The sequence below is a fragment of the Jaculus jaculus genome, chromosome 9 (genome assembly GCF_020740685.1).
Source record: "Jaculus jaculus isolate mJacJac1 chromosome 9, mJacJac1.mat.Y.cur, whole genome shotgun sequence".
Classification (NCBI taxonomy): domain Eukaryota; kingdom Metazoa; phylum Chordata; class Mammalia; order Rodentia; family Dipodidae; genus Jaculus; species Jaculus jaculus.
The window spans coordinates 111141560-111162733 of NC_059110.1; the positions used below are offsets into that span (position 1 = coordinate 111141560).

Consider the following 21174-nt stretch of genomic DNA (forward strand, 5'->3'; position numbering starts at 1 on the left):
GTGAACACATGACAATGCCAGTCATTCATGACTAAGCTTGGGTGGTGGGGACACCCAGGCTCTATTTGGGGCCTTGCCATTTACTCTTTACTAATAATGCATGTTTCTCTTTCTTTCCTTAATAATCTAGTGGAGTTTGACGGAAGGAAAGTATGCAGGGTAATACTGGGCACAATGTGCAAATAGCATATGTGTTAAGATCAACACAAACCAAAGGCAAAGTTTGTTTTCATCACAGTGGTTCAACTCTATTTCTTCTTGTAACTTTCTTGTTTTTGTTAAGGTTTCCTTTCAGACATTGATTCAGGCAGGGTCCCCTAGTGGTAAAATTTGGATTAAAAAATATTTATTGATAATGGTTCTTTTAAAAATGTTTGGTAATCCCAACTAATCATCCAAAATGAAAACTGTAAACACAACAGCGGAGGAACAATTGAGTGTGAGTAGGCAGACTATGAATGGATGACAGACTGAGCCAAGTGCAGGAGGGAGCAAGAGAATGGAAGACAGGTGCACAACTGTGATGCAGACAGTGACAACTTGAGTACATAAGTAATCACATTTGGACGCCAGCGATTTCCACGCAGCCATCTGGGAAACCTGTGGGCCAAATACTAAAACATCGCAGGAATGGACGAGCCTTCTTTGTGAGCACATTCAGCATATTGGCATGGAAACAAGGAAGCACAGAGCTCTGTAGGCATCTCACAATGGATGGCTACCATTTCTAGGATGCCCAGAAATTTCCTTTCTGGTCCCTGGATACATATATTGTTTTTCCATGCTTTCCTTCACGCTGGAGAAATGCAGTTACTGTTTCAAAGTCCCCAATGAAATCCCTTAACAAAATCAAGAAACCACAGCAGCAGTGACCCTGGGATTGCTGGAATGTCCCCACCGTCTACCTTGGCCTGTGATCCAAGTTTTACCAATCCACTTATAAAGCCAGTATGAACTTCAGTCCCATGGTCACAGGACTGCAGTGGATGGGGTGAGGGTGTGTGTTTGCCTGTGTATGTGTGGCTCTGGGGATCTGGACGCTTCTCTCGCTTTGTAACCCTTGTCCAGAACGCTGGGGTCGCTTCCACTGGAGAGACTCCACAGTAACTCTAGAAGTGTCATTAAATACTCAGTTCACCAAGGTTGACCACCTCCATTGTCATAGGATGATGCAGCATCTGCAGAAGCGCTGTCTGCTGCCCCCTACCGACGGGGGTGGAGTGACAGGTGCGAAGTAGGCGTGGACTTTAATATTGGGTAAATGGGTCTGAAACAAGACAGAAACGGCACTGAGAGGGGCCTTCAACAGAAAGCCATGTTGCTTCTCAGAAAAATCCCGGAGGGGCTGGGGCGATGACTCAGTCTTTAAGTGCTTGTATGGCACGCACGCGGGCCTGAGTGTGGAGCGCGACACCCAGGAAAAGCTGGATGTGGCAGATCCGGGGGCTAGGTGGTTAGCTGGTCTAGCTGAGTTGGTGGGGAGCTCCAGGTTTAGTGAGAGACCCTCACTCAAAAAAGTAAGACTATACTGTCAGGGGTAATTTCTATAGTTCCTTACCAGAGAAGCTTCTCTGACTATGTGGAGTACGGAACGGGGGTGGGGGTGGGGAAGGTGGACAGCGCTTGAGAAAAACACTTGATGCCAATCATCTCTGGCCTCCATTCACACCTGCATATGTACCCCCCACACTCCTTCCTCAAAAAAGAAAAGAAAAGAAAAGAAAAATCACGGCTGGGCTGAATGGATGTGCAAGGGCTGGGGCGTGAGGGGAATGAGCACTAGTTAGGATGTTTAGAGTCCAAGTTCTACTTTGCCCATGCATGTTATTCAACATGACTAAATCAACCCATGAAACCTTCAGAACTTGTTTCTGTATCAATAAAACTGGGAGTGAGGCATGACACTACTTTGTACATTTCCAGTTAGGTTCCTGTGGCAGTGAGAGAGAGAGAGATCCCCCACAGGCAAGCATGTTTGTGATTAAGCCTCAAACTCTAGCCCCAGCTGGTGGAGACTTGCTGGAGGAGGTGTGTCACGGCTCGTCAGTTCCAGCCAGCTCAGACTCTCTCTCCTTCCTGCCTGCTGGTAAGGAGCCATGATGCCCAGCTGTCTGCTCTTAGTATGTATTCCCTGCCATGATGAAACTTCTTGCAGCTACAATCCAGAAATGGAGCCTTTTCTTGCTTTCCATGAGCTGCTTCTGGTTAGTTGTTTTGTCCCAGCAAGAAGGAAACTGGCCAGGCATGGTGGCACACGCCTTAACTTCCAGCCCTTGGAGGCAGAGGTAGGAGAATTGCCTTGAGCTCAAGGCCACCCTGAGACTACAGAGTGAATTCCAGGTCAGCCTGGGCTACAGTGAGACCCTACCTCGAAAAAAAAAAAAAATTACTTTTTCACAAATCACTGTATACAATGCCTTTCTTTCATATTTAATGGTGTCTTACTGCTTTTTTACTTTTCTTTTTTTTAACATATGTGGATTGCGTGCATGCATGTGTTTGTGCATAGGTACATGTGTAGGCCACAGATTGTCTTCCCCAATAGCATGCTTTCTACTTTATTTCTTTAAACAGCGTCTCTCACTGAACCTAGAGCTCACTGACTAGGCTATATAAACTCGCCAATAATCACCTGTTTCCTCCTCCCCAATGCTAGGATTACAGGTGTTTTTGAGGTAAGGTCTCAGTCTCTAGCCCAGGCTGACCTGGAATTCACTCTATAGTCTCAGGGTGGCCTCAAACTCATGGCAATCCTCCTACCTCTGTCTCCGAGGGCTGGGATTAAAGACGTGCGCCACCACACCCCGCTCTAGCCCCCTCTTTACTTTTTATTTTTAGACAGGGACTCACTAAATTGCCTAGTCTGGCCCTGAATTCATTCCATAGTTCAAGCTGGCTTTGCATTTGCAATACTCCTGTTTCAGTCTTCTGAGACTGTCCTAGGATTACAGGTGTATAATATAATACCATTTCCTGAAAAATACTTTCTTTTTTTTTTTCTTGAGGCAGGGTCTTGCTCTAGCACAGGGCAATCTGGAATTCACTATGTATTCTCAGGATGGCCTTGAACTCACAATGATCCTCCTACCTCTGCTTCCCGAGTGCTGGCATTAAAGGCATGCACCACCATGCCTGGCTAACCACTTCTTCTATATTATTTTTCTTTCCTTTAGGATCAAAAGTTGGCATGCTCCCCCCACCCCTACCTCTGACTCTGGGGATGTAATTAATGCCTGGATCTACCAAATAAACTCTGCTGAAAAATCTACTTTCCTTCCCTTCAGTGGGAACTTTTCTAAATTTCCTTCTGAAACCTCAGATAAAATCTATTTACCTTGAGGTCTGTTTGTTCCTCACCCCCCCACACCACCACAACCCTTGCTAAATATCCAAGTAAATATAAAAATCACAGAAATGAGCTGGGCACCTTTGATCAGCTGGGCACTTGGGAGGCAGAAGTAGGATTGCTGTGTGAGTTCAATGCCACCCTGAGTATGCACAGTGAATTCCAGGTCAGCCTGGGCTCCAGCAAGACCCTACCTCAAAAACAAAAACAACAACAAACCCCCAACCCCAGAGAAGTAGAATTGTGAGAAAGAAAAGAAAGACAAGAAAAAAGAAGGAAGTCTGGTAAGAACAGCAAAGCTGGAGAGTGTGATGCAGCGTTTTTACCCGGAGTCTCTTGATTCCAGCCCGGGTGATTTGCTGGCAGTCATAGAGTTCTATCCGCTCAAGGCTGTGACAGCTTTTCAAGTGCTCCAGGGATGCATCAGTGATTAGTGGGCAGTTGTCCAGCTCAATCACCTCCAGCTGGTCATGGGCACAGGCCCCATTTCCCAGGTGACGAATTCCATCGTCTGTGATCAGCTCACAGTGAGACAGACTCTGCAGCCAAACAGCAAAGAAGGTGAAATAATTTGGCATTCTTCTAGCCACAGGCTTGTATACAATCAGAAAGGAGATCTTTTTGGTTCAATTTTGGACAGCAATGTACCACCAAACATACAAAAAAAAAAATCTGTTATTTTGTTCTGGATACAGATCAGCTAAAATATCACTCAACAGAACCACTCAAAGTAGAAGTGAGGGGAATGGCCCCTGTAAACCGCCAACTGGTTCTGAGATACCATATCAATACAGAGCCTGCGCTGGCCTCAACTCCTGGGCATCTTCCAGCCTCAGCCTCCTGAGTGCTGGGATTACAGGCACGTGTCATCCTGCCCAGCTAGCAAGCTATCACATGTTTGCAGTAAATACAATTACATATAAAACACTGAAAGTCAAACTCACCAATACTTGTAGTCGAGGACAATGAATAGAAAGTTGGATTAATGTGCTATCTGTTATCTGAAAGAAAAAAGTAAGTTTGTTTCAGGTAAAACTTTACCATTACTTTAGGTATAATTCCATGAGCTGTACTCCACTCTCCACTATACTTATTGTCTAGACATCATTAAATAACAAACCCTGTAGGGTGGGCGGGGTTGTACACACCTTTTTTAAATTTTGTTTTGTTTTGTTTTCACTCCCTCCAGCCCTACTTTTTAAAATTTGTTTATTTGGGAGAAAGGGAGAAAAATATGGGTGTATTAGGTCCTCTTGCCACTCTGGCTCAGGCTGATCTGGAATTCATTATGTAGTCTCAGGGTGGCATCACCAAGACCGGCTGGGGTTGTGCACACCTTTAATCCCAGCACTCGGGAGGCAGAGGTAGGGGATCGCCGAGAGTTCCAGGCCACCCTGAGACTATATAATGAAGACCAGGTCAGCCTAGGCTAGAGTGAGAGCCTACCTTGAACAAAAAACAAACAAAACAACAACAACAAGACCCCCTTAAAGTTTTAAGTTCCATGTGCTACTGGAGCCTATAAAAAACTCACCCAAGTGAGGCCCAAACCTGTCTAGGCCTTTTTAATCTTCATCTTTGAGAAGAATTCAAAATTCTTGGGCTGAAGAGATGGCTCAGCAGTTAAAGACTTTTGTTAGCAAAGCCTGACGGCCTGGGTTGGACTCCTAGTGCCCACATGAAGTTACACTTACAAAGTGACGTGTGTCTGGAGTACATTTGCAGTGGCAGGAGGACCTAGCACACTCATATTCTTTCTCCCTCTCTCCCAAATAAATAAACAAATTTTAAAAAGGACGGAAGAGGGAGTGAAAACAAAACAAAACAAAACAAACAAGCAAAAAAAAAACAAAAAGAAACTAACTCAAATTTCTTTTTGGTTTTTCAAGGTAGGGTCTCACTCTGGCCCAGTATGACTTGGAATTAACTATGTAGTCTCAGAGTGGCCTTGAACTCACAGCAATCCTCCTACCTCTGTCTCCCGAGTGCTGGGATTAAAGACATGTGCCACCATGTCTGGCTTCTTTTTGTTTTATTATAGTTCAAATTTCATTCATTCATGTACCTGCTTCTCACACATTTAGGTGCTTGACTGCAAAGCCAAAAAACTCAGGTTCAATTTCCAAGGACCCATATAAGCCAGACACACAAAGTGGTGCATGTGTTTGGAGCTGGTTTGCAGGGAAGGCCCTAGTGCACCTATTCTCTCTGTCTCACACTCTCAAATAAAAATTAAAAAATAAAATAAATGGATAAAATTTCAAATTTGATGCAGTTATGAAGCCTTTTTATTGATTCTTTTAATTCCTTATTTTATTTTACTTATTTATTTATTTTACTTTCCAAGGTAAGGTCTCCCTCTAGCCAGGCTGACCTGGAATTCACTATGTAGTCTTAGGATAGCCTTGAACTCATGGCACTCCTCCTACCTCTGTCTCCCAAGTACAGGGATTACAGGTGTATGCCACCACACCTGGCTGCATGCATGCATGCATGCATACATACATACATACATACATATATATATATATATTATATACACACACACACACACACACACACACACACACACACGATTTATTTAAGAGAGAGGAAGAGGCAGATAGAGAATGGGCACATCAGGGCGTCCAGCCAACTGCAAATGAATTCCAGATGCATGCACCATATTGTGCATCTGTTTTATGTGGGTACTGAGGAATGGAACCTGGGTACTTAAACTTCACAAGCAAGTGCCTTAACTGTTAATCCATCTTTCCAGCCAAATTTTTGTTTTTATTTATTTTTATCTTTTTTGAGAGAGAGAGAGAGAGAAAGAGGAAGAGAGAATGGGCACACCAGAGTATTTCTGCTGCTGTGAACAAACTCCAGTTATGTACACCCCCGTGTGGCAAGGCATGGTATTGCACATGTGCACCACTTGCATCTGGCTTACATGGGATCTGAAAGACTGGAACAGGAGCTCTTAGGCTTCACAGGTAAGCACCTTAACCGGTTTTATTGAGTCAGGGTCTTCTGATTCCAGGCTGGCCTCCAACTTGCTATGCATCTGAGGATAATCTTGAATTGATGATTGTCTTGCTTTTACATCTAGAGTATCTAGGATTACAAATGTGTGCTACCATGCTTGGTTTATGTATATCAGATATTTTCCTTACTTGGTTTTGTAATAAAAATATTTCTCACGGGCTGAAGAGATGGCTTAGCGGTTAAGCGCTTGCCTGTGAAGCCTAAGGACCCCGGTTCGAGGCTCGGTTCCCCAGGTCCCACGTTAGCCAGATGCACAAGGGGGCGCACGCGTCTGGAGTTCGTTTGCAGTGGCTGGAAACCCTGGCGCGCCCATCCTCTCTCTCTCCCTCTATCTGTCTTTCTCCCTGTGTCTGTCATTCTCAAATAAATAAATAAATAATGAACAAAAAATATATTTAAAAAAAATATTTCTCAGGCTGGAGAGATGGCTTAGCAGTTAAGGCATCTGCCTGCAAAGCCAAAGGACCTTGGTTCAATTCCCAGGACCCATGTAAACCAGATGCACAAGGGGGTACATGCATCTGGAGTTCGTTTGCAGTGCCTGGAGGCCCTAAATTGCCAGATCTTGAAGAACCTTTTTCTGAAGTTCTTTGTTTGTTTTTGAGGTTGGGTTCCCCTCTACCCCAGGCTGACCTGGAATTCACTCTGTAGTCTCAGGGTAGTCTTGAACACAAAGCAATCCTCTTCCTCAGCCTCCCATGTGCTGGGATTAAAGGTTTTACAAACAAGTGCCTTTAACCTCTGAGCCAGGCCCCAAACACAACCTTTGAATTGAGAAAGAGATGCCTTCTGAATGAAATATGTGGCTGAGCCATAAGAAAAGGACACATTGCTGGGCGTGGTGGCACATGCCTTTAATCCCATCACTAGGGAGGCAGAGGTAGGAGTATCGCTGTGAGTTCAAGGCCACCCTAAGACTACATAGTGAATTCCAGGTCAGCCTGGGCCAGAGTGAGACCCTACCTCAGAAAAAAAGAAAACAAAAAAGGAGACATGACATTCTCCTCTGGTATTTACATGGGGCACACACATGCATATATACCACACACACACATGCAAAAGAAAAAAGGTAGTAGTGACAGAAATATTTTTCTTTTCTTATACTTGTTTATTTTTATCATTAAAAATTATAACTGGGCATGGTAGCACACACCTTTAATCCCAGCATTCAGTAGGCAGAGGTAGGATCACCTCAAGTTCAAGTTCAAGGCCAGCATGGGACTACACAGTACATTCCAGGTCAGTCTGGGCTAGAGTGAGACCTTACCTCAAAAATAAATAAATAAATAAATAAATAAATAAATAAATAAATAAATAAATAAAAAGGGCTGGGCATGGTAGGGCACATGTTTAATCCCAGCAATCAGGGAGGCAGAAATTAGGAGGATTGCTGTGAGGGCTTGTGTCTGAAGTTCGTTTATAGTGGCAAGATGCCCTGGTGTGCCTATTGTCTCCCTTTCTGTCTCAAATAAATAAATGAATATATATATGTGAAAATATTTTACAAGACGGGCCAGAGTGAGACCCTACCTCAAAAAACCAAAAAAATAAAAATAAATAAATAAATAAGGTAGGGCATGGTGGCACATGCCTTTAATCCCAGCACTTGGGAGGCACAGGTAGGCTGTGAGTTCGAGGCCACCCTGAGACTACATTGTGAACTCCAGGTCAGCCTGAGCTAGAGTGAGACCCTACCTCAAAATCCCAAAATAAACAAACAAAAATAAATAAATAAATAAATAAAAAGTAAAACAAGCAAACAAACAAAAAATTATGTTATAGCTGGGTGTGGCACACACCTTTAATGCTAGCACTTGGGAGGCAGAGGTAGGAAGACTACCATGAGTTCAAGGCCAGCCTGGGACTACACAGTGAATTCCAGGTCAGTCTGGGCTAAAGTGAGATCCTATCGTAAAAAAAAAGAATTATGTTATACTACATGTGGTGGTGCATGCCTTTAATCCTGGTACCCAGGTGGTTGAGGTAGGAGGATTGCTATGAGTTTGAGGCCAGCCTGAACTACAGAGTGAGTTCTAAATCAGTCTAGGCTAAAGTCTGCCTCAAAAAATTATGTTACTCTACTACTAATAATCTAAAAGACCTTCAAGTGGGCAATAACAGAAATTGTTCATAAGGTTAGTAGGGTGGAATTCTACATAGTCAGACCTCCAGGGCCAATGATGTAAGAGGGAGTCAGGGTCCACTGAAACTTAAAAAAAAAAAGAAAAAAAAAAAAAGCTCAGCATGGTGGTCACGCCTTTAACCCCAGGACTAGAGGCAGAGGTAGGAGGGTCACTGTGAGTTGGAGACCACCCTGAAGTACACAGTGAATTCCAAGTCAGCCTGGGATAGAGGAGACTCTACCTTGAAAAACTAACAAACAAAAAGACAATACCAGGCTGGAGAGATGGCTTAGCGGTTAAGCGCTTGCCTGTGAAGCCTAAGGACCCCAGTTCGAGGCTCGGTTCCCCAGGTCCCACGTTAGCCAGATGCACAAGGGGGCGCACGCGTCTGGAGTTCGTTTGCAGAGGCTGGAATCCCTGGCGCGCCCATTCTCTCTCTCTCCCTCTATCTGTCTTTCTCTCTGTGTCTGTCGCTCTCAAATAAATAAATAAATAAAAATTAAAAAAAAAAGACAATACCTATCAGTGTGGTAGGGCTTTAAGTATTTACTTATAACTCTGTAGGTATTAAAAAAAAAAAATCATCTTTTTTTTTTCTTTTTTTTTTTTTGAGGTAGGGCCTCCCTCTTGCACAGGCTGACCTGGAATTCACTGTGTATTCTCAGAGTGGCCTCAAACTCACAAGAATCCTTCTACCTCAGCCTTCCAAATGGTGGAATTAAAGGCACGCACTGGCAAAAAAAATCTTTTTTGAGAGAGCCTCACTATCTTGCCAAGGGTGGTCTTGAACTCCTGGGCACAAGCAACCTTGTGCCTCAGACTCTTGAGTAACAGGGACTAAAGACACATGGCATCATGCCTGGCCTAAGAGAAGGAACTATTTAAACAGCTTTATGGCTCAAACACTTGGATGTCTTTCTTTCCTTTCTTTCTTTTTATTTTTTAAATTTATTTATTTGAGAGGCAGAGGGAGAGAAAGGGGTGGAGAGAGAATGGGCACACCAGAGCCTCCAGCCATTGCAAATGAATGCCAGAAGCGTGTGCCACCTTGTGCATCTGGCTTACGTGGGTCCTAGAGATTTGAACCTGGATCCTTTGGCTTTGCAGGCAAAGCCTTAACCACTAAGCCATCTCTCCAGTCCCCTTCTTTTTTCTTTTTTCAAGGTAGGGTCTCACTCTATCTCAGGCTGACCTGGAATTCACTATGGAGTCTCAGGGTAGCCTCAAACTCATGGTGATTCTCCTACCTCTGCCTCCCGAGTGCTGGGATTAAAGGCGTGCATCACCACGCCTGGCTTCCAGTCCCCTTCTTTTCTTTTCTTTTCTTTTTTTTTGGTTTTTAGAGGTAGGGTCTCACTCTGGCCGAGGCTGACCTGGAATTCACTATTTAGTCTCAGGGTGGCCTTGAACTCATGGTGATTTCTCCTACTTCTGCCTCCCAAGTGCTGGGATTAAAGGTACGCACTGCCATGCCCTTGTCTTTTTTATTTATTTATTTATGTTTTGAGACAAGGTCTTGTTATATCACCTTGCCTGTTCTGGTACTATGCAGTTCATGTTGCCCTTGAACTTGCCTCAGGCTCATAGTGCTGGGATTACAAGTATGTATCACCATGCCCAGCGCTGTCATTTCTCTTTAAAGCCAATCTTATTGATGGCATATTATTTCTCTCTCTTACCCCATTTTCCCCTCCTTCCTTCCCTCCCTCTCCAGTTCGGAGGCTCAAATCCAGTTCCTTGCATATGCTAGATGAGTTCTTTAACCACTGAGATGCATCTCCACTTGCATCTATTTCTATAGTTATAACAGCATACCACAGCTGCTCCTTCCTGGCAGCCTGGAAGACCCTCCACAAAGGGAGGTTCCACGGTGCTACCAAGTAGTTGTGTCCTTCATTAGAGGAATAAACCGGATGTTCTGATGTATAAGTAGCAATTTCTATCATAGTGTACTTGTCAATAAAAATATATACTCTTGGGCTGGTGAAATGGCTTAGCAGTTAAGGCGTTTGCCTGCGAAGCCTAAGGACCCCGGTTCAACTCCCCAGGACCCACGTAAGCCAGTTGCAGAAACGGCGCATATATCTGGAGTTCATTTGCAGTGGCTAAAGGCCCTGGCACACCCATTCTCTCTATCTGCCTCTCTCTTTCTCAAACAAATGAATGAATAAATAAAATATTAAAAAAATATATACTCTTACCTGAACACATTCTTCCAGGTCCATCTTTTCAAGTTCATGGCAATTCTACAAAATACAAAGCCAAACAATTTGGTGTAAACTTTCTTTTTTAAATATTTTGTTTATTTTTATTTATTTGAGAGCAACAGAGAGAGAAAGAGGCAGAGAGAGAGAGAGAGAGAGAGAGAGAGAGAGAGAAAGAAAATGGGTATGCCAGGGCCTCCAGCCACTACAAATGAACTCCAGATGTGTGCACCCTCTTGTGCATCTGGCTACCGTGGGTCCTGGGGAATCGAGCCTCAAACCGGGGATCCTTAGACTTCACAGGCGAGCGCTTAACTGCTAAGCCATCTCTCCAGCCCATAAACTTTGTTTTTATTTTGAGGTAGGATCTTGCTATAGCCCAGGCTGATCTGGAATTTACTATATAGTCTCAGGGTGACCTCAAACTCGGTAATCTTCCTACCTCTTCCTCCTGAGTGCTGGTATTAAAGGTGTGCGCACCACCACACCTGGCTCAGCTTGTTTTCTTTTTTGTTTTTTGAGGTAGGGTCTCGCTCTAGCTCAGGCTGCCCCGGAATTCACTATGTAGTCTCAGGGTGGCCTTGAACTCATGGCAATCCTCCTACCTCTACCTGCTGAGTGCTGGGATTAAAGGTGTGCGCCACCAAACCTGGCTGTTGTTTTTTAATATATATTTTTATTTATTTGTGAGGAGAGAACGGGCATGCCAGAGCCTCCAGCCTCTGCAAATAAACTCTAGATGCATGTGCCACACTGTGCATCTTGGCTTACGTGGGTTCTGAAGAATCAAACTTGGGTCCTTTGGCTTTGCAGGCAAGCAGCTTAACTGCTAAGCCATCTCTCTAGCCCTGCTTTTTTTTTTTTTTTGAGGCAGGGTCTCACTTTAGCCCAGGCTGATGTAAAACTCATTTAGCCTGGCTTTCAACTATTAGTGATTTTCCTACCTCGGCCTCCATGGTGCTGGGATTATAGGTGTGTGCCAGCATAAACTTAAAAAAAAATTTATAATTTTATTTATTCAATTATTTGAAAGAGAAGGAGAGAAAGAGAGAGAATGCGTGTGCCAGCCACTGCAAATGGATACCAGATGCATGTACAACCTTGTAGGTTCTGGGGAATCAAATCTGGGTATTTAGGCTTCATAGGCAAGTGATAAGCCATTTCTCCAGCCTGCTTTTTTGGTTTTTGAGGTAGGGTCTAGCCCAGGCTGATTTGGACTTCACTATGTAGTTTCAGGCTGCCTTTGTACTCACAGTGAGCATTCTACCTCTGCCTCCCAAGGTCTAGGATTAAAGGCATGTGACATCATTCCTGGCTAAATTTTATTTCTTTTTTTATTCGTATAAGAGAGAATGAATGGGTGTGTCAAGGCCTCTAGCCACTGCAAACAAACTACAGATGCATGTGCCACCATGTACAACTGGTTTACGTGGGTTCTGGGGAATTGAACATAGGTCCTTAGGCTTTGAAGGCAACTGCCTTAACTTCTAAGCCATCTCTCCAGCCCTAGATTTCTTTTTCTTTTATTAGGGAAACTGAGGTAGGAGGATCACTGTGACTTTGAGGCCAGCCTGAGACTACATAGTGAATTCCAGGTCAGCCTGGGCTTTAGTAAGACCCTACTTAAAAAACAAAACAAAACAGGTGGCACATGCCTTTAATCCCAGTACTTGGGAGGCAGAGGTAGAAGGATCACCATGAGTTCGAGGGCAGCCTGAGACTGCATAGTGAATTCCAGGTCAGCCTGGACTAGAATGAGATCCTACCTCAAAAAAAAAAAAAAAAAAAAAAAAAAAAAGACATGATGGCTGGGTGTGGTGGTGCACGCCTTTAATCCCAGCACTCAGGAGGCTGAGGTAGGAGGATTGCTGAGTTCGAGGCCACCCTGAGACTACATAGTGAATTCCAGGTCAGCCTGGGCTAGAGTGAGACCCTACCCCAAAAAACAAAAGCAAAAACAAAAACAAACAAAAAAACTCTATATTTAAAACCAGGCTTAGGTCTGGAGAGATGGCTTAGCAGTTAAGGTACTTGCCTGCAAAGCCAAAGGATCAAGATTCAATTCCCTAGAATCCATGTAAGCTAGACAGATAAGGTGACACATGCATCTGGAGTTTGCAGCGGCTGAAAGCCCTGGCATGCCCATTCTCTATTTCTCTCTCAAATAAATAAAATAAAAAATAAATAAAACTAGGCTTAGAATATCTCTTTCAACATTACTGTCACTCACCAGTCACATGCCAAATAATACTTTTTTTTTTCCTTTCTTTTTCTTCTTTGGCTTTTCGAGGTAGGGTGTCACTCTAGCCCAGGCTGACCTGGAATTCACTATGTAGTTTCAGGGTGACCTCAAACTCACAGTGATTCTTCTACCTCTGCCTCTGCATGCTGGGATTAAAGGTGTATGCCACCATACCCAGCTTCTTTTTGCTTTCTTGATACAAAGTTTGTGTGCATCCCAGGCTTACCATGAACTCTTGAGGTAACCAAATGTTGGTATTACAGGTATGTACCACCACTCCGAATTTATGCAGAGCTGAGGATCCAACACTGGGCTTTACGCATGTTAGGCACTTCTCCCAACAGCCAAAAAAAAAAAAAAAAAACAACAAAAAAAACACCCAATAAACTTACCCTGGCCAGAGTGGTAAAGCCCACATCTGTTAATTGAGAACATCTCGCCACTTCTAATATTCTGTTAAAAAAACAAAACAAAACAAAACAAAGTGAAAGTCAAGCTCTTAGTCTCTAAAAACTGGTTTCATGAAAATGGCAAAAATTTAAGAAAACAATTGCCTATTCACTAACGATTCATCATCTAGAGTGACAGTAACAGCTAAGCAAGCCTGTATATAAATCTTGCTATTTGTTTTCATCATGAAGTAGTCCTGTAAATATCACATTTCAGGCTGTTGTAATCAAACACAGAAAAATATAACTGAAGCTTGTAGTTAATGCCAAAATGCATTAAAAGCCTTCTTGATGGCATACTGCTTATCCCCAGAGGGCAGCCTGCTCCTAGAAAACAAAGGAAATGCAGATAAATACTATGTTTCAGTTAACCTGTTGCTGAACAAATTATTTTCTTTCTGTGTTTTACATGTAGGCTCATGCAGATTTAGATGCTCTTAAAAATGCAATGAAAGCCAGGCGTGGTAGCACACGCCTTTAATCCCAGCATTTGGGAGGCAGAGGTAGGAGGATCACCATGCATTCAAGGCTACCCTGAGACTATACAGTAAATTTCACATTAGCCTGGACTAGAGTGAAACCCTACCTTGAAAAAACAAAGCAAAACAAAAAGCAATGAAGGGACTATAGAATTACAGGTCTGTCCCAAACATGAAATTCTATATTATAAAAGCTTCCCGCCTCTTCACACCGGCTCCCAGGGGCCTCAGCTGAGAGGAAACCTGAGCAGCTACTCTCTAAACCCAACCTAAATACTAACCACGGGATTAGAAAATCAAAAATTACTCTTTTCTGTGTAGTCTGGTGACTTCTACACTGTATGATGACACTGAATAACATTTACCTGTTTCCTTTCTTTGTAAAAATATTTTTATTTATTTATTTGCAAGCAGAGAGAGATAAAGAGAAGAGAGACAGAGAGAATGGGTGTGCTAGAGCCTCCAGCTGCTACAAACTACAGATATATGTGCCACTTTATGCATATGGTTTTGTGTGGGTAGTGGGGAATTAAACCAGAGTCATTAGTCTTTCTTTGCAGGTAAGTGGCCTTAACCACTGAGCCATCTCTCTGGCCCTCATATTTCATTTTAATATCATTTATTTATATTTGTAAGCAGAGAGACCGAGAGGGAGAGAAAGAATGGGTACACCAGGGCCTCTTACCACTGCAAATCAACTATAGATGCATGCACCATTTTATGTATCTGGCTTTGTGTGTACTAGGGAATTAAACCCAGGGACAACAGGTTTTGCAAGTAAGCACCTTCAGCCACTGAGCCATCTCCCCAGCCCCCACTTTTAAATTTGTTACTGAAGTTTAAAAATTAAAATAAAGTATAAGACAGCACTATTAAATAAAAAGCAAGTAGAAGGCTGGAGAGATGGCTTAGCGGTTAAGCGCTTGCCTGTGAAGCCTAAGGACCCCAGTTCGAGGCTCGATTCCCCAGGACCCACGTTAGCCAGATGCACAAGGGGGCACACGTGTCTGGAGTTCGTTTGCAGTGGCTGGAGGCCCTGGAGCACCCATTCTCTCACTTTCTGTCTCTGCCTGTTGCTCTCAAATAAATAAATAAAATAAAAATAAACAAAAAAAGCAACTAGAGATGAATACTACGTGTAATGAAAGATCATGTTATGACTGAAACACTACTTCTGATTGTCGTATCTGGGAGCCTTTATATTCTAATAACATCATGATCCTACAGGAGGTTGGCACTAAAGATGCCTTGCTTTAAAAGAAAACATGTTATTTATTTATTTTATTTATTTGAGAGAGAGAGAGTGAGAGAGAGAGAGAATGGGCAAGCTAGGGACTTTAGTCACTGCAAATGCACTGGAGACGCACGTGCCACCTTGTGCCTCTGGCTTATGTGGGTCCTGGGGAATCAAACCTGGTTGCTTTGGCCTTGTAGACAAATGCTTTAACCACTAAGCAATCTCTCCACCCCACCCCTTGCTTTAAATAGAAAAGGATAATGTGCATTCTTTTTAGAGAGACATCTGGTAATTTCTTTAACTCCTGAGAAGCACTCTACACCAGGCTGCTGATGGTACTGATTTTGAACAAGTCTATTACCTATTAAGGAGCTTTGATTCTTGTAACAATCCTGATTAAGTCTATCACTAATCATCCAAAAAGAGGACTGATTAAAAAGAAGCTTCTAAACTGCTGCCAGATGAACTGTTCTGGTTTAGGTGGTTGGCTGCTGTTTGCTTATTTGTTTGGGGGCAGGGGGGCGGTGGTAAAGATGATTCTAAACCTCCCTTAACTACCTCATCTTATCTGGGCTCTGTAAGTAACTGAAATAAATCCATTGCTGCTATACAAAAAAAAAAACAACAACACAAAAACAACAACAAAAAAAAAAAAACAACCACCAATAGAAAGAAAGAAAAAGAAAACCTGGTGTGGTGGTGCACACCTTTAATCCCAGCACTTGGGAGGCAGAGGAGGATCACCATGAGCTTGCGGCCACCCTGATACTGCATAGTGAATTCCAGGTCAGCTTGTACTACAGTGAGAGCCTATCTCTCTCTCTCTCTCTCTCTCTCTCTCTCTCTCTCTCTCTCACACACACACACACACACACACAGAGAGAGAGAGAGAGAGAGAGAGAGAGAGAGAGAGAGAGAGACTGGAGAGATGGCTTAATGATTAAGGTGCTTGCCTGAAAAGCCAAAGGATCCAGGTTTCCAGGTTCAATTTCTTAGGACCCACATAAACCAGATGCACAAGGTGGCAATGCATCTGGATTTGCTTGCAGTTGCTAGAGACCCTGGCATGCCCATTCTCTCTCAAATAAATAAATAAACAAATAAATACAAATGAACTGGGTATGGTGGCATATGCCTTTGATCCCAGCACTCTGGAGGCTGTGGTAGGAAGATCATTGTAAGTTCAAGGCCAGGCTGAGACTTCATAGTTTCAGGTCAGCTTGGGCTACAGTGAGACCCTGCCTTGAAAAATAAAAATTAAATATTTTCTTTTTTCAAAAAGAGGACTGGAGATGGCCCAGTGGTTAAAAGTGTTTGCTTGAAAAGCCTGCCAGCCTGAGTTCAATTTCTAGTACCCATGTAGAGCTAGATGCACAGGGTGGCACATGTGTCTAGAGTTCCCATTCTCTCTCTTTCACCTCATAAATAAATAAAATTAAGGCCAGGTGTGGTGGTGCATGCCTTTAATCCCAGCAATTGGGAGGCAGAGGTCGGAGGATCACTGTGAGTTCTAAGCCATTCTGAGACTACATAGTGAATTCCAGGTCAGACTGGGTGAGACCCTACTTTGAAAAACCAAAAATAAATAAGTAATTATTTTTTGCAGGGGCTGGAGAGATGGCTCAGCAGTTAAGACACTTGCCTTCAAAGTCTAATAACCTGCATTTAATTTTCCAATATCCACATAAGCCAGATGCACCAAGTAGTGCATGCATCTGGAGTTGTTTCCAGTGGGCAAGGGCTCTGGCATGCCCTTTCTCTCTCTCTCTCTTCAAATAAATAAACAAACCTAATATATATGTATTTGTTGTTGTTGTTGCTGTTGTTTTGTTTTTCGAGGTAGGGTAGGATCTCACTCTAGCCCAGGCTGACCTGGAATTCACTATGTATTCTCAGGGTGGCCTTGAACTCACAGCAATCCTCCTACCTCTGCCTTCCAAGTGCTGGGACTAAAGGCATATGCCACCATGCCAGGCTGTTAAAAAAAAAAAATTTTTTAAGAAAAGTTTCATGAATTTTTATTTTTTGTTGTTTTCAAGGAAAGGTCCCACTCTGGCCTAGGTAAGCTGAATTCAAATTCACAATTATCCTCCTCCCTCAGCTTCTTGAGTGCTGGGATTAATGGCATGGCTATCATGCCTGGAACAAAAAAGAGTTCTAGAAAGTTTTATTACTTTACAATGACTATTACATGTAAGACAAGTGATTTCATGGGTTCTGATGCCAGAATGCCTGGCTCTGAATCCATACTCTTGCATGTACTGACCTGGGGACCCTGAGCAGGTTACCTCATCTCCCTGTGCTTTGATTTTCTCTTCTATAATATGAAGACGGTGACAGTGCTTCTTCTTACAGAGGTTACATGAATTTCTATGTATAAAGCACCTAAAACAATACCTAATTTGTGAGCATTATGTAAGTGTTGTTGTAAAAAAACAAAAAAAAGGTACCTGCGGATCATCCATACTGTTATAAAACAGCAAGTGGTGCTCTTGTGGCTATCAGTATAGTTTGAGTCTATGTGCTCTCTAACAGAATCTCAGGAGAATCCACAGAGAAATAAGCCTGCTCTAAAAGATGATCACCACAAAGAGGAATTCACTATGTAGTCTCAGGGTGTCCTCAAACTCACAGCAGTCCTCCTACGTCTGCCTCCCAAGTGTGGGGTTTAAAGGCATGCACCATCACACCCAGCAAGAGGCCTATTTTCAAATATTCTCTTCTGTGTATCACTATGATATGAATGGCTTTAGGGTGGGCTTTTAAAAACTGGAGAGGGAGGCTACACAGATTTCTCAAAGGTGAAAGGCACTTGCTTGCAAAGCCTGAAGGCCCTGGTTTGATTTTTCAGTACGCACATAAAGCCAGACGCATAAAGTGATGCATGTATCTGGGGTTTGTTTGCAATGGTAGGAAGTCCTAGAGCCGGGCGTGGTGGCGCATGCCTTTAATCCCAGCACTCGGGAGGTAGAGGTAGGAGGATCGCCTGGACCAGAGTGAGACTCTACCTCAAAAAAAAAAAAAAGGTAGGAAGTCCTGGTGCACTCATTCTCTCTCTGTCATAAACAAATATTAAAAAAAAAAAAACCTGGAGGGTTTGAAGAGATGGCTCAGCAGTTAAAAGGCACTTTGCTGCCAGGCGTTTTAATCCTAGCACTCAGGAGACAGAGGTAGGAGGATTGCTGTGAGTTTGAGGCCACTCTGAGACTATATGACTGCATAGTGAATTCCAGGTCAGCCAGGGCCAGAGTGAGTGAAAAAAAAAAAAAGAGGCACTTGCTTGTAGGGCATGATGGTTCAGGTTTGATTCCCTAGTACCTGAATAAAGCCAGAAGCACTAAGTGGCACATGTGTTTGGAGTTTGTTTGCAGTGACAGGAGGCCCTATTGCAATACTCTCTCTCTCTCTCTGCCTGCCTTTCTCTCTCTCTCATGTGTGTTTCAAATAAAAAATATTAATTCCAGAACTTGTGAGGCAGATGTAGGCAAATCACTGAGTTCTAGGCCACCCTGAAAGTACATAATGAATTTCAGGTCAGCCTGGGCTTGAGCAAGACCCTACCTCAAAAAACCAAAAAAAAAAAAAAAAAAAAAAAAAAGAAATAAAGGTGACTTAGTACAAACAAACAAATAAATGTATTTGAAATAAACTGGAGAGGGATGAAGAGATGGCTCAGCAGTTAAGACACTTGCCTGCAAAGCCTAAAGCCTCAAGTTCAATTTCTCAGTACCCAAGTAATGCCAGATGTACAAGGTGATGTGCATGTGGAGTTTGTTTGCAATGACTAGAGGCCCTGGCATGACCATTCTCTATCTGTTTCTTTCTCTCACACACACTCTCTCTCTCTAATAAATAAATAAATAAAACGTTTTAAAAACTAGAGAAAGGAATTTTATGAAATTGTTAATAAATGCCCTTGCTTCATCCCAAGTAATGAAATAAGCGGTGACCTCTCTAGTACTGCAAACAGCTGGCAGCACTGGGGACCACGGCCTTGGTTCACGCCGTGCTCGTGCTCCAAGCACAAAGCAGGCGAGAGCAGGGGCGCAGCGGCGTCTTCCTTAAAACATCAAAGTTTCAGGATAGAAAATAGCTCAGTGGTTAAAGGCACTTGCTTGCAAAGTCTAGTGGCCCAGGTTTGATTCCCAACCCACCTGTATAAAGCCAGATGCAAAAGGCCCAGGTGCGTCCCCCCGCCCCACATAAAACAAAGAAATATAAAATTAAAAAAAAACTTCAAAGTTCCAAGAAATAAATAATAGTGAAGCAGACGTTTCCCCCTTTCCTTGATTTTTTTGAGCTAAGTAAGAGATGTTTACCTAAGCCGAGGGCAGTTCTGACCTAGAGCATTCAGGATGGCATCTGTGATATTGGAGCAGCCAGAGGCACAGAGGGACTGTAATTTATGGCACCCTCTGCATATAGTAATGAGACCTTCATCTGTGATTTGCTAAAAAAAAAATAAAAACAAAAGAAAAAAATCCACAGATATTAGTAACTCAGCAGAAGAAAAAGCAAAAAATAATACTTGTGTGAAAATAGCACCAAAAAGAAACCTCAGCAGATTTACTATCCATCAGACAGCTGATCTACACGAAGCACTTTGCTTCTGCCTTCCAGATCTCTTGATTTAGTTTGGAAGAGACTCTGTGCTCATTAGTGGTATGAAAGGAAGAAGCTGTAAGAGGGCTCTTTTAACTTAAGGAGACTGGGAGGGGCTGGAGAGATGGCTCAGTGGCTAAAAGGCGCTTGGTTGGTTGTAGAGCCTGATGGCTGGGTTTTGAACAGCATAGGCATGTTATGATGTAGGTTCATTTAAATGACTTTAAAACCTAGAAAACATAAGAACAGCAGTATTTTAAAACACTGAGTGGCAAGGATGCGGCTCAGTTGACAGAGTGTTTGCTTAGCAGTCATAAAGCCCTGGGTTGGACCCAAGCACCACACAACTGGGCCTGTGGCCTGTAAGCCAAGCACTCAGAAGGTGGAGACAGGAGGGTTAGAAGTCCAGGTTATCCTCCTACACACAGTTCCAGGCCTGCATGGGCTATAAGAGATCTTATCTAAAACAAATAAAAATAAACATTAAAAAATAACTAGAGGGCTGGAGAGATGGCTTAGCAGTTAAGGCATTTGCTTGCAAAGCCAAAGGATCCCAGTTCAATTTTCCAGGACCCACATGAGCCAGATGCACAAGGGGGCACATGCATCTGGGGTTCATTTACAGTGGCTAGATGCCCTGGTGTACCCATTCTCTCTCAAATAAATAAATATTATTAAAAAGAAAACAACTAGGTGGGCATGGTGGTGCACACCTTTAATCCCAGCACTCGGGAGGCAGAGGTTGGAGGATCACCATGAGTTCGAGGCTACCCTGAGACTACAGAGTGAATTCCAGGTCAGCCTGGACCAGAGTGAGACTCTACCTCAAAACACCAAAAAAAAAAAAAAAAGAAAAAGAAAAACAAAACAAGAACAACAAAAAGAAACTGGATGGTAGTTTCAATCTCACAACGTATCCACTTGTTTCTAAATTTTTATTCGTGTATGTGTGAGTAAGGTGAGTAGCCACTAGCCACGGTGTGCGTGGGGGTTAGAGGGCGGCTTCCAGGTGTCTGGGCTGCGTCTTCTTTGAGACAGGGTCTCTTGCCACTGCAAACAGATTGCTAAACTGCACACCAACGCCAGACTAGCTGGCCTGTGAGCTTTGTACTCTCCTGGCTCCACTTCCCATTAAAAGCATGTTGGAATCACAGATGCATGGGCCACTTAGCGTCCAGCTCTACATGAGTGCTTTGGAACACAATCCAGGATGGGAAGCTTTCAAACAAACACCTTTAACTGTTGAGCCATCTCCCCAACCCATTTCTGGTTTTCTAGCATAAATAATACCCTGATTTATGGAATTTAATAGCTGTGTTTAACTCAGATACAAATTACTGTTTTAAATTATTTAAAATAAAAAAGAGCCAGACATGGTAGTGCATGCCTTTAATCCCAGCCAGCACTAAGGAGGCAGAGGTAGGAGGATCACCATGAGTTCAAGACCACCCTGAGACTACATAGT

General features: G+C 43.1%; 1 protein-coding gene across 5 annotated transcripts in view; it reads right to left on the reverse strand.

Moving 5' to 3' along the window:
* Nucleotides 1-329: 329 nt before the first annotated feature.
* Nucleotides 330-21174, reverse strand: part of Fbxl20 (F-box and leucine rich repeat protein 20) — a 126318-nt gene continuing 105473 nt past the window's right edge. For all 5 annotated transcript variants that reach the window (XM_045158239.1, XM_045158241.1, XM_045158243.1 and 2 more), the window contains exons 10-15: nucleotides 19427-19557; nucleotides 13335-13395; nucleotides 10698-10742; nucleotides 4291-4347; nucleotides 3673-3885; nucleotides 330-1267 (exon numbers count right to left, since the gene is read on the reverse strand). In XM_045158239.1, coding sequence (XP_045014174.1) covers nucleotides 1160-1267; nucleotides 3673-3885; nucleotides 4291-4347; nucleotides 10698-10742; nucleotides 13335-13395; nucleotides 19427-19557 — 615 coding nt within the window. In that variant the 3' untranslated portion in view covers nucleotides 330-1159. The remainder of the gene's footprint in view (nucleotides 1268-3672; nucleotides 3886-4290; nucleotides 4348-10697; nucleotides 10743-13334; nucleotides 13396-19426; nucleotides 19558-21174) is intronic.